The following is a 13489-nucleotide window of genomic DNA, read 5'->3' on the forward strand; positions in this document are numbered from 1 at the left end:
AAGTTTTGTGTGTCCTAACATTTCTGCGTTCCTCTCCTTTCCTGTCTACAGATTATGGCTATGAATTAGATGATGATGATGGCTTCTGAATCCAGGGTGTCTGTGGGAGCACCAGTGGAGAGGACACACTAACACTTAGCCTGCTGCTTCATTTTGACCCCAAAACACACATACAACAATGTCCATCTCACGACTCCTGGTGTTCCTGCTTATGTTTGCAAGATGAGAAGAAAGATTGTGGACATCACACACAACAGAGGAGAAGACCTACAACTAAACAAGAACGAAGACCCCATATTCTTGTGTTTGTGCTTTTCAGTAGATGCATGTTCTGAGCTCATGTGCACTAAGTAACTTAAACACCATTTAAACTCACACAAACAGGAGCATGAGAGTAAATGGATGTGTGTGCGGTGATTGGGAGAGATGATTCTCTCTCTGGAGTGTGTGAGCCTGCTAGCTAACTGCATTACTGTGTGTTTTAGGCTAATGATGACATATGATCTTTCACATCTAAAGCGATTAGCCCACATGAGGCTCTGGCCTCTGTGTGGACAAACGTGCGCATGTACACGTGCCTTTTACAATTGCAGTATACAGGCCTGGAATAGTATTACTTTTAGAGCCAAAGTGTTATTCTTTAAACCAGATATAGCTTTATGTGTTCAGTTTTCAGAGTGGAGTACGGGTGTGAAATCTGATTAGTAACAGTGTTAGATTTTGCTCAGCTACTTGGCTGCTTTCCTAGTGCCTTGTTAATTTTTATTATTAAATTACCCACTGGTCTGATGGATTTTCCATTTTGAGCTAGTTAATTTTTTTTTACTTAAACAATGTTTAAAAGGTACTTTGATGAGAGCATAATTATTTTTGATTCGATGGTTGCTGCTTTTCTGGTTTATGGAGATGAGTACTTGAAAAATTCATTCCTGATAAATGCTGTTAAATATTTACAAAATGCAATATTTGTTTTTTGACCGATAAAGGAGATGTTTACAGTGTTAGATTGTTTCAAAATGGATTGATAGTTTAGTATTGATTTGTTAATGAGGAAGAAAATATGATTGTTTTAATAGTATTACTCATATCTTAATACTCAGTATTGAAAAAGTGCTCTTGGAGAATGTTTTACTTTATTTATACTTTATTCTCTTCAGACTCAAAGATGAGTAAAAAATAGGAGTACACTATTTTTTTCTGTTAGAAATGTATTTGAGTGGTTTATTCTGGCACAACACAGCAGATATTACTGATGCAAACCCAAGCCATTCAGATTTTGATAAAGCCTAATAATTACAAGTACAGATGATCCAATTTATTAAGAGTAAGCATCTTAAAATGTTAGAAGATACAAAAAAAGAAACAAGTTGGACAGTGATCACAAATTGTACTGTTTAAACAATTGACCCAAACATCTGTATTTGCATCCACAATTGATAAATTAAAATAAATGTCTTTGTGAACTCTTGCTTGCTTAATAAAAACTAGTATACGAGTCTTCAGGATTTCGAAAAGATCAGATCTTGCTCTGTAGCTCATTAGAGCCAGTGTCTTTTGGAATTGATTGGTTTGGTCTTGCGGCAGTAATGTTGACTATACAACAGACTCAAAGCAGTGTTCAGTAAACCTTAAATAGTATTTATGAGCAAAGAAATAAAGAGTAATCATGATACACTATGTCTTCTGTCTTTATTTCTCAGTGTGATCACTGTGTATTTTTATTCTTTTTGTCTGCTTGCTGTCTGAGTCCTTCGACACTATGACCTAAGACAGGCTATCTCCTGTGCCAGTGGGTAAAACGTTCTGGGAAATAACGCAATGAAAGAGCTGAGCATCTGTTTTTAGGTTCATGTGCTCAAGGCTGTTGTGTTTTGGTTGCCGTAGAAACATAGTAGTAACTAACTGTAAGATCCCACTGGATGAGACCCTAGAAGTGGCCTCACTCAAGGGCTGCTGGGAGTTGAAGTTCTCAGGGTCATCTGTGTTTACTGGGTGTGACGGCGGGGTCTTTGGTCCTGCCTTAAAGGCTAGTAAAATCTCTGAGAGGAAAGAAGCTCTGCTGCAACAACAACAGAAAGTTGTTTTGTTATACACTCTTTCCTTTGTTTCACATGTCAGATATAGAGACTATACAGTTTCATGATGTATTTAAATATTTAACCTGTGATATACCTAATGCTATATGATGGTTCTGCACCTTTTAGTGGGGAAATCTGTCTGAAGCTTTAATCAATATCCACACAGATCCTGAGTGAAATGAACATGGTCAACTCACCTCTTCACACTTCTGTCTTTCTCATTATCTCTTTTTCACCACTTGCTCTGACCTTTCGATATCACACATGAGAAAACAGTGCTGATCAGAGATGGGGCCTGATGGGAGAGATTGTGGGTTAATCTGCTGAAGCATGTGGGAGAGAGGATTTCCCAAGATCGTGAGAAAGGTGAGAAAATGAGCTGAGAGAGAGGGAATATTGATTGATTTTGCTAATGAGAGGATTTTTGCCAGGCTGTTTAGGAATGTCTATAGTGAATACCCATGTTCAACACAACACACTCAGTTCCTGTGGACAAAAAAAAAAAAAAAAAAAAAATTCAAACCAATCTGCAGGGGACCTTTCCCCCGAAACACTAAATTATCAAACTCATTCTGAATAGGGGTTTATTATTATTACTTTTTTATTTACTTATTTTGCATTAGGAATGCAGACGGAGTTTGGGATTAGAGTGCTGTTTTTTGTCATACAGATTGTTAGGGTAGTGTTGTTTAGCCTAGAGTTTTCAAACTTTACGTTATTCTAAAAATGTAATAGCAAATATACTATAATGTATTTAATATTATGAATATAAAATTTTATAAATGTTACAAATGTTATAAATATAATACTTTAATATATAGTAAATTATATATATATATATATATATATATATATATATATATATATACTTGGCCTATACTTAGAATAAATAAATATGGTAACACTAAGGTTCATTAGTTAATCATTAGTTAATGTATTAATTAACATAAACTAACCATGAGCAATACATTTGTTACTGTATTTACTTTAGTTAATGAAAAAACTAACTAATGTTAACAAGATTTTAATAATGTATTTATAAATCTTAAAAATAACATTAACAAAGATTAATAAATGCTGTGTTAGTGCAGTTCATTATTAGTTCATGTTAACTAATGCAGTTAACTAATGTTAACTAATGAACCTTACTGTAAAGTGTTACCAAATGTGTGGTTTAAGATATTTGCTATGGAAGCTTATGAGTAGCAATATTCAATTTGAAATGTAATATGCAAAATGGCAATGCATGATAATTCAAATGCAATAATATAATTTACATTTGCTATTTCCTACTAACATATAGACTAATTTAGTTTTCGCAGGGTTAGTTTTGTGTTTCAGCCTTTATCAAACTCCTCTCTCTTTTCAGAAAACAAAGGTGAAACTTATCATTCTTTTACCCAAATGTATGTAAAAAAAAAATTAAAATGTTTCAAATGTTATAAATGAAATAATACTTTAATTTCATAAAAAAAAAAAAAAAAATATATATATATATATATATATATATATATATATATATATATATATATATATATATACTTTATAGTTTTCTCAGGGTTAGTTTTGTGTTTCAGCCTTTAGGCTATCAAACTCCTCCCTCTTTCTTTTCAGAAAACAAAAGTGAAACTTATCTTATTTTGCAACGACGTGCAAGAGACGGTGAGTGTGTCCATTGCTAAGTGTATTTATTACACTCTTGTTTTTAAATCCTTTCAAAAATCTATTTTTGTTTAAAAAATCCTCACATTAGCAAAATCAATCAATATTTCTGTAGGCCTATATATTCGCAGCATATTTATCTATCTTTATGTCAGTGACTTATGGCTACGTTATTGGCGAAATACCCTGGGTGATGATCGGGCTGAATACGACTTAAAGCCGGGGACACACTTAACAACTAGCTAAAACATCCTAAGACTGAGCTCTACACACAAAGCCTGTTTCCTTCGAATGAAGCAGATTTAAATGCTTACACACGACATTTAAACACCGGCTGTAAACACCTGGCTCGACTCGGCGAGTTTGGGCGTGATCAGACGTAAGTGTCAAATTACATAACCAGTGTTAGAATCGTTAAGTGTGTCCCTGGCTTTAGTAGCCTACGTTGGTTATATATTTAAAAACAAAACAGGATAAATTATGAATTTATGGTAGGCCTGTTAATTTATATCAAGTTATTTGTGAATAACTTTGCATGCATCCGTCCACGGTTGACACTAAATTCTAATAATCCTAATTTACGCACATCAGTCTTTTATAACGAAGTAAAATAAATTTAAATCAAAGTAACCCATGCATTTAACGCAACGCTGGGATTTTTCGGCAGTATTGTGTATGGATGATGACGTATTCATTTCAAACTAATGCTGCGTTCATGCCAGGTAGGTATACTAGGAAAGGTCAAGGATTTGCATATACCCGCTTAAAAGCGCGAGGATACGGATTTGACGCTCTATAATGTAATGCTTTTATCATATTTGATAATTCCCACTTCTGAAGTCGTGATTACGAGCGCATCGCATTCAAGTTTCGAAATGGGAGGGCGTTCATGTGCAGTTTTTACCTAGGAAACTCGTATTTGCGATAATTTCGAGAGCACGTGAAGCAGAATAATTTGGTAGAACGTAATGGAACCGAAGCTGACTAGAAGGTCCAATGATGAGGGCGCGTAAACATGAGAAGCATTTTTTTCGCTGCCATGTTAGAGAAACCGGAGAAAGAGAGATAAGGTGGTCTTAATTTGAAATGGTAGACATGATCATGTCATTATGTTTAACTAAATTAACTATATAATTTTGTTTTACCCAAATGTGTTTTTTGATACAATACGCAAAACGCCGAATAGTGTGTGTGTGTGTGTGTGTGTGTGTGTGAAATTTCTTTAATTAAAGGTGCACTTGTTAATTTGACCTAAGTTATAGACCATAAGAAATTAATAGTAGGCTACTTTAGAAAAATGTTAATTTCTTTGCTCTTGCATCAAATAAATACTCCTACCAGTGCCTGAATTCATTGCCACATTAATTAAGTTACTGAGTGCACCTTTAGGGAGCGACAGCCAATATTATAGCCTAGTAGCCTAGCAATATTGAGTAAACCATAAATTTTATTTTTACATTGAAATATTTTTATTGTAAGCTATTGAGTAACATTTGACTCAAATTTGAGTTTTAGGTTATGGAAATTAATCTTTTCCAGTATAACATCACTTACAGTTTTTCTACTGTTTTCATAGCAGCAAAATGGCAGAATCTTCTGACGATCAAAATCCCTTTAACTGTCCGATCTGTCTTCATCTTCTGAACAACCCAGTAACTACAACTTGTGGGCATAGTTTCTGTATGAACTGTATTAATGAGTGCTGGGATCGGGATGATCAGAAGGGAGTTTACAGCTGCCCCCAGTGCAGGCAGACGTTCAGCCCAAGACCAGCTCTCAGCAGAAGCACTGTGCTGGCTGAAGTTGTAGAGAGAATGAAGAAAGAGGCACCAGAAGCAGAAACAGAAACAGCCTCTCCTGTCTTCAGTTTTTCTGTGTCGGGGGATGTGGAGTGTGATTTCTGCCTAGAGACCAAACTAAAAGCCATCAAGTCTTGTCTGGTGTGTTTGGCTTCTTACTGTGAATCTCACATCCAAACCCATTATACATCTCCTGCATTAAAGCGGCACAAACTGGTCAATGCCTCACCACATCTACTGTACCAAATCTGCTCCCAACATGATAAACTGCTGGAGCTGTACTGTTGCCAAGATCAGCAGCTGATATGTATGCAGTGTGCTTTGATCAACCACCAGAACCATAGCATGACTTCACCTGCAGCAGAAAGACAGAACATACAGGTAGGGCTACTGATATTTCTCCATAACATTTTGTATTATTAAAAAGAAAAAAAAAGAAAAAATTCAAAATAGAAATATTTTTTTGAAGAGTGTTTACTTCGCAATGTTTTGAAACAATTTACATAATATATGTAATATTAATAGCAAGCATAAAATATTGTTACAGAAGCTTAATACCAAACTATTATAAATTCAATCACAGGGTCGCTTGAAGGAAAATTCTGAAAACCTACACGAGGAAATGCATCAGCGAGAAATTAAGATAGAGGAATTAAGACAGGCCATGAACTCTCATAAGGTAAGTGCATTGTAGAACATTATTAATTTTACCCCTATATACAATATTAGCATATCAGCTTGGTGCATTTGCAGTTTATTTGGACAATTGACTGCTATATGATGATAATAATTATTAGAATAATATTATTGCATATTTATATTGTACTAATTTACTAATCTAAAGTATGCTATTACAGTAAATGTATCTTGGGAAAAAAGGTATACAGTGTCATTGGGAAAATATGATTTATCACATTCTGTAATTCTGTGTCAACTCAACCAGAGGTCCCCGGCTCAAATTTTTGTTTTTGTTAATATTTTCTCTGTAGAAAGACAAACATAAATAGTGATGAAAGCCAAAATATTAAATGTCACAGATGTATATTTACTGAGTAATTCACTATTTTGTAAAGGAGGGTAAAATTTGGAGCCAATTTACAGGGGTGTAAAAATTACTTTATAAAGATAGAAGCCTCTATTTTATTTTTACACAGAGATTGGTAGGTCTATTAGTAAAATGTTGACTTTAGCCATCTTTGTTTTATTATATGCTAATGGTTACTGTTCAGAAATGGCAAAAAGCACTTCTTGTGTTTTTTTGCCTCAAGTTTGCATAACTAAAGAAGTATTAAAGATATCTAAATATCCTTTTAGATTCTAGTTCTTAACAAACTTTCCTTTTGGTGTCTTTATTTTAAAGGGCCTGAATGGTACATTCCCAGAGATATGGATTTGTTTGTTAATGTGGCTCCATGAGTAAATTGGTAACTTGTACACATTTTCAGTGATCAAAAAACAAATGTTGGTCTCTTTGCATATAGCTGTTATGTTTTTCTTTTAAAGAGGAATATCTAAAGATAGAAGAAATGTATCTCGTTTTTTCTATAAGATCAATTTCATAGAACATACCTGTCTGAGTGCCATAAATATTCCTTTTTCAAAGTTGTCATGCCTGTAACTCTAAAAGTGTTCAATATATCTCAATTTCCTTCAAGATTCTCATTCTTAAACTTTTCTTTTGTAATCTTCATTTTAAGGACCTGTTTGGTTCAGTCCCATAGATATTGGGATCCCAATGTGACTCCATGTCCAAACTGTTGAATTTTACCCATTTTCAATGGTCAACTTTTTACACAGCTGATAGTTTTTGTTTAAAAAAGAATGTCTGAAGAACAAATAACACTGAAACACGAAATGTATCTTGTTTCCCTCTATTAAAACAATTGAATACAACACACCTGTCTGAGTGTCAAAAACAATGTTTCAGATGTTTATAGGCAGCCACAGCAGGTCAGATGGCTCGGGCAGCCACGGCAGGTCAGGAGTGTCAGGAAGCCACAGTGGGTCAAGTGCCGTGGACGGCCCTGGCAATTCAGGGGCCATTGGTGACCATGGCAGTTCGGAGTCCATAGACAGGTATATGGCACCCACAGGTGCCCCACCCACAGGTATATATATTTCGATCACTGAAAATGGGTAAAATTCAACAATTTGAACATGGAGCTGCATTGAAATCCCCATATCTATGGGACTGAACTACATAGGGCCTTGTTTATTAAGAAGGAGAATCTAGAAGGATATTAAGATATCTTGAATACTTTTAGATTTACAGGCATGCAAACTTTGGAAAAGGAGTATTTATGACACTCAGACAGGTATGTTCTATGCAATTGAGTTAATAGAATAACACAAGATACATTTCTAGTTTTAACATTATTTGCTCTTCAGATATTCCTCTTTAAAAGAAAAAAAATCAGCTATATGCAAAGTGGTCTACATTTGGTTTTGATCACTGAAAATGTGTATAGTTTACAAATTTACTCAAGAAGCCACATAAACATGTCCATATCTCTGGGATTGAAACATCAAGAGCCTTTTAAATGAATAAGTATTTAAAGGATACTAAGGGTAAATGTCATATTATGCAAATATGCATTACTTTATGGAGAGCTTACGAGCTACTAGCTACGTTCTGCCTTAAGAACAATTGGTGCAACCAAATAAAGTACAGACTTGTGGACTTTATGCTCCATTTTAAGAAAGAACTTACGAATGGCTGGTGCAACCCTACCCAGGTGAAAATTGTCATTTTGACCCCCCCTCTACGAAATAGTGGATTACTCAGTAAATATACATATGTGACATTTAATATTTTGGCTTTCATCACTATTTAGGGCCCGAGCACCGATGGTGTGAGGACCCTATTGGAATTGCTCAGCCAATTCTTCTTCTTCTCCAAAATGAATCGCATTTTTGAGGGCCTAAACGTTCTCAAAAACTCATGAAACTTTGCACACGCGTCAAAAGTGGTGAAAATTTACATCTGATATGGGTTTCAGAATTAGGTGTGGCAAAATGGCTCGATAGCGCCACCTACAAATTTAAAATAAGGGCCCTTTGTGCTACGTTTCACGTACAGTTATGAAATTCGGTAGACAGATGTAACAGCCCAATACCTACAAAAAAGCCCCTGGGTGCAAAGTTTGTCAACCCAACAGGAAGTGAGATATTTTGAATTTTCTCTACAAAATTTTGGCAGTTTTTGCCATTTCCACATGTTGTACTTTAACGAACTCTCCTAGAGCTTTTATCAGATCAATGTCATATTTGGTCAGTCTAATCTAAAGGCCTTTGAGACCTTAAATTGCGAAGATCTAGAGTTTTCGCTGAAGGGCGTGTCCGTGGCACCCTGACAAAGTTCGATGTTTCGCCATGAAACAGGAAGTTGTTGTAACTCGGGCATACAATGTCTGATCTGCCCCAAACTTCACATGTTTTATTAGAGTCCTGACCTGAAGACATCTATATGACAATATTCAGTTACAGTCATAGCGCCACCTGGGGACAACAGGAAATTACATGTTTTACACTGTGATTAACTCCTCATAGAGATTAAACCAGATCAACATCATATATGGCAAGTCTAATCTTAAGACCTTAGTGATGATAAATATCAAAGATCTTGAGTTTTCGTTGAAGGGCGTGTCCGTGGCGGACTGACAAAGTCTGATGTTTCGCCATGAAAGAGGAAGCTGTTGTAACTCAGGCATACTATGTCTGATCTGCCCCAAACTTCACATGAGTGATAAAAGTCCTGGCCTAAAGACATCTATATTCAGTTAGCTATAGCGCCACCTGTTGGCAGCAGGAAGTGTGGCACTTTTACAAGATTTTGCCATAATTCTCCTGTATTTACTTGCTCACATGCATGTCGCCCACTGTTTGCTGTTTTCCTAAGGCCAACGGGTGGCGGTGAGCCCGGGTGCGAGGGCCCTTTCATCGCTGCTTGCAGCTTTAATTATTTTTGTCTTTCTACAAAAAAAAAAATATTTACAAAATCAAAAATTTGATCCAGGGAAGTTTCCGAAATTAGTTTGATTTGAGACAGAATGACCCTATAGTCTGTTATTTCACCCAGATGGTGTATTTTCTGAAATGTTATGTGATGTCAGTTTGCTACTACTATTTTTTTCTGTCAACTTGTTTTCACATGTATTTTGAGAGCCAGTGTTGCCTAGGGGTTACAGTCGGAGCTTAATCAATGGGGTGTTTTCCTCTGTCATCTAACAGCTCTCTGCACAAGCAGCAGTGGAGCACAGTGACAAGGTATTTACTGAGCTGATCAGCTCCATGGAGGAAAGACGAACTAAGATAAGAGAGATGATCAGAGCTCAGGAGAAAGCAGAAGTAAGCAGAGTTGAGGAACTCATACTAACACTGGGGCAGGAGATCAGTGATCTGAGGAGGAGACGCGATGAACTCGGGCAGCTTTCACAGGTGGAGGATGACATCTGTTTCATTCAGGTAACAACTGTCTGATACCTACTAACTTAACTCTGGCATCAAACAGACTGAGGTCTGCATCAAAAAAAGGGATATATTGCTGCTTTTTCCATCTACAGAATTTCTCCTCTCTTTCTCACTACCAATGTTCAAATTTGAGCGACATCTCCATCGGAAAACATTTGACATTTGAGGAACTAGAAACAGTCATCTGTGAGCTGAAAAGTCAACTGGATGATCTCTGTGAACAAGACATTGTTCGGATATCAGAGAAAGGTGAGGTAGCTTTTAATTTTTTTTTTATATCAAACTATTATTTTTTTAACCTTATTGTTACAAAGAAAAATTCCAAGCAGTTTCTTTCATTTTTTTTTCATTGTCTGTTGTCAAAATTAGGCAGATTTGAGCCAGAATTGCCAGAATTGTAAATCATTGGTTATATCTACTAAAACAAATTTCAGTGCATATTCAGGCAGATTGTCATAATCATGGTAAAATTTTTTGCATGTGTACCTTAATAGTTCCCAGTGTCCATATAATGGTGAACAATGAGAAGATTACTGAGTGTAAGTCAACATATTTTTTCACCTTTTTATTTTAAAACAGAAACACTTCATACAGTCAAATATTCTTAATGTTTTTTTATTTGTTTAGATTTGCCATCTCAACCCAAGACCAGAGAAGAATTCCTTGTGTGTGAGTTGCTCTATAGCTGTGTAAGGCTGCGTTTACACTGGCACAAAAAAAATCAGATTTTTTCGCATCCGATCTGAGCCACTTCCAAATGTGGTTTTAAATCAGATACATATCCAATCTCTGGACATGTGACCTACGTCTAAACATGCATATTCGATTGCCATTGGAATTCCAAGCCACCACAAGGTGAGGGTGACATGTTTGCTTACTAAAAGGTGGCATTAATGTTGTATTATGAAGCAGACGTGCTTGTATGCACTCTCACAAAAAATTTGCAGCTTAATTACTGAGGTAGAAACTTTATATGTCTATTTTTTCTTGGAAGAAATTGCGCACGCGCACACACAAACACACACACACACACAGCAGCTGAATTTCAACCTCTGCCCGGTTAATTTAAAAGAGACCGCCGTGTGTTGCTGTTTTTTAATAAACCAAAAGCTTCACTGGGTAGGCTACTCTCTCTCTCGTGTGCACTCTCTCCTTCACTCGCTCACTCTCTCGTCATCATTCATTCAAATAAATGTAATCTTAGCTGCTACTTTATTTCCCTTCAGAATTCTAGATCTAAAGACTGTAGATAAAATAACTAACGCAAATTATCTTTATTTTCCAGTCTTTATTCGCTCAGTCAGAATTCGTGCTGCAAAACATCCATGACACTGACAGCTGTTAACTTATCCATTCTGGCAGGTAATCGTGGCCACCTGACGTGAAATATATAAATAATTTTAACAGCACGGCCATTCAAAACCCGAGGGTCTACCATGTGCATGCAAAAACTATCAATGACAATCATTTTGGGCGGGAATTAATGTAAACACAGATATCCAATACCAGTCACATCTAAAGTGAATGTAAACACACTGGCCAAAAAATCAGATATGGTCAAAAGATCGGATCTGTGCATTAAGACTTGCAGTGTAAACGAGCCTGTTTGTCAGGAGTGAGTAAAAAAACCCATTCTGAAACATGTTTTAAATGTTTTATCCTATTTTCTTTTTATCTATAGATTCCTCTGAACTGAATCTGAATCACTCATCAGCCTGTAGTCAGCTCTCTGTAAACAACAAGTCTGTGTCAAGACGTGATCAGCAATTCAGAAATGCATTAAGTTCATACTATCATTATCAGCCTACACATACACACCAGGCGTTTCATAAGAGTCTATCTCTTAAAGAACCTACACGTACATACCAGGTGTTGTGTAATGAGAGTCTATCTGGGCGCTGTTATTTTGAAGTTGAGTTTGGAGGAACAGGTTGTTCTATTGCATTTTCATATGACCAGATTAGAGGGGGACAAGGTTTTGAATTTGGCTCTGACAACAGATCCTGGAAATGTAACTTTCCAACAGCTAAGGTTTGTGTAAGGCACAATAACCAACAAACTAACATTTGCTTGGTCTCTAAAATTGGAGTGTTTCTCGATCAAGTTGCAGGAACTGTGTCATTTTACAATGTCTCTGATAAAATGACCCTCCTACACAGAATCCAGACCACATTTTCTCAACCCCTCTACCCTGGGTTTTCATTTCGGGATTGGGGAAATTACTCATCAGTGACTATTTGTGATCTTCCAAAGTAGAAGTAAATATAATCTGTACTAACAGCGATAGGTTCATGAATGGACACATTCAAGGCAAGGCAAGAGAAATCACTGTTCTCATACATCATTGTTAAAGCATATTTTGATGTTAATTGTATTAATCTTTAAAAAAGATATGGGCTGCTTAAATAAGTGATTTTTTTATAAAAGAAATTGATATGAAACTTGTTTGAAAACTGTCATACTATGGGATGGTCTGTGTCTGTTCTTCTTGTTTCCGTGAGATCCTGTAAATTGGTAAAAATTTTACTCACTATCTCTGCTACTCCAGTTTCACAGTTTAACATTTGGTTGACAAATTTCCTTTAAAATAATCGATTCAGGTTGACCTTCCATTGTTTATTGAATGTATTCTAAACAATAAATTACTTTTTTGAGTAACACTTTACAATACGGGTGGACTAATTTGCATTAATTCATGCTTAACTAATGCACAGATAATCATGTTTTAATGTAGGACTCATGAAGAACTAAACCGTTAATTAATGATTAATATGTCAGTATGATTAATAGATTAAGTAATATATGAATTGTTTATTAATTAAATGTGTCATAATGTATTAATTCCTTAATAATATATTTTATTAACTAAAAGTGTAAATTAATGTGTTAATTACCACAATGGGTTGAAGCCATATACTTCAACTTCCAGTTGTCTGCTTTAATTAATCAATAACTAATGATTTGTAAATATATTATTTTGTTATGTCTTTACTTGTTGAGGCACATGACTAATAACTAATTGTTAAGTAATATGTAATTAATGGGTTTTGACAGTTGCACATGCAGTGAGTGTAATGTCAGAGCATGTGTTTGAAGGATGGGTAAGTTGGGCTGCACACAAATATCAGCACACCAGAATCTAAACTACAGATTGATTTTGCACTGTGTTTAAACTGGATGCGACCATTATCGAGTCATGCCGCGATAGCTGTCTACTCTGGACATGACAGACCATTGCAAGTCCATTTGTCCTTCATAACAGAAGTGATGTTTTGATGTGTTGTGTTGCGTTGTGCCGCATGCAGTGTACACTGTCAGAAATAAGGGTACAGTAGGAGTCCATTTCTGTCCCCCAAGGTACAATCTACACTAACGTACCCCATAGGGCTTATTATTGGACCTCAAGTTACATGTTGTACCTTTTTGAGGGTCAAAAAGGTACATATGTTCCCAAGCATTAAAAGGTACATATATGTACCG

At 35.8% G+C, this 13489-nt stretch overlaps 2 protein-coding genes across 4 annotated transcripts in view; both read left to right on the top strand.

Moving 5' to 3' along the window:
• brf1a (BRF1 RNA polymerase III transcription initiation factor subunit a) overlaps positions 1–1672 on the top strand; it is a 62351-nt gene extending 60679 nt beyond the window's left edge. For both annotated transcript variants that reach the window (XM_048205381.1, XM_048205382.1), the window contains one exon: positions 52–1672. In XM_048205381.1, the coding sequence (XP_048061338.1) occupies positions 52–89 (38 nt within the window). In that variant the 3' untranslated portion in view covers positions 90–1672. The remainder of the gene's footprint in view (positions 1–51) is intronic.
• A 1966-nt stretch (positions 1673–3638) lies between these two features.
• On the top strand, positions 3639–12667 carry LOC125277123 (E3 ubiquitin/ISG15 ligase TRIM25-like). Of its 2 annotated transcripts, none has more exons than XM_048205384.1 (8): positions 3639–3740; positions 5317–5920; positions 6123–6218; positions 9770–10003; positions 10102–10258; positions 10504–10548; positions 10637–10678; positions 11691–12667. In XM_048205384.1, the coding sequence occupies exons 2-8, from the start codon at positions 5324–5326 to the stop codon at positions 12263–12265; spliced, it is 1746 nt and encodes a 581-aa protein (XP_048061341.1). In that variant the 5' UTR covers positions 3639–3740; positions 5317–5323; the 3' UTR covers positions 12266–12667. The 2 variants fall into 2 exon arrangements, with proteins under 2 accessions (XP_048061341.1, XP_048061343.1); XM_048205386.1 differs by having other exon boundaries at positions 3717–3740; positions 5320–5920.
• Positions 12668–13489: the final 822 nt, after the last annotated feature.

The sequence above is a fragment of the Megalobrama amblycephala genome, linkage group LG10, assembly GCF_018812025.1.
Source record: "Megalobrama amblycephala isolate DHTTF-2021 linkage group LG10, ASM1881202v1, whole genome shotgun sequence".
Taxonomy (NCBI): domain Eukaryota; kingdom Metazoa; phylum Chordata; class Actinopteri; order Cypriniformes; family Xenocyprididae; genus Megalobrama; species Megalobrama amblycephala.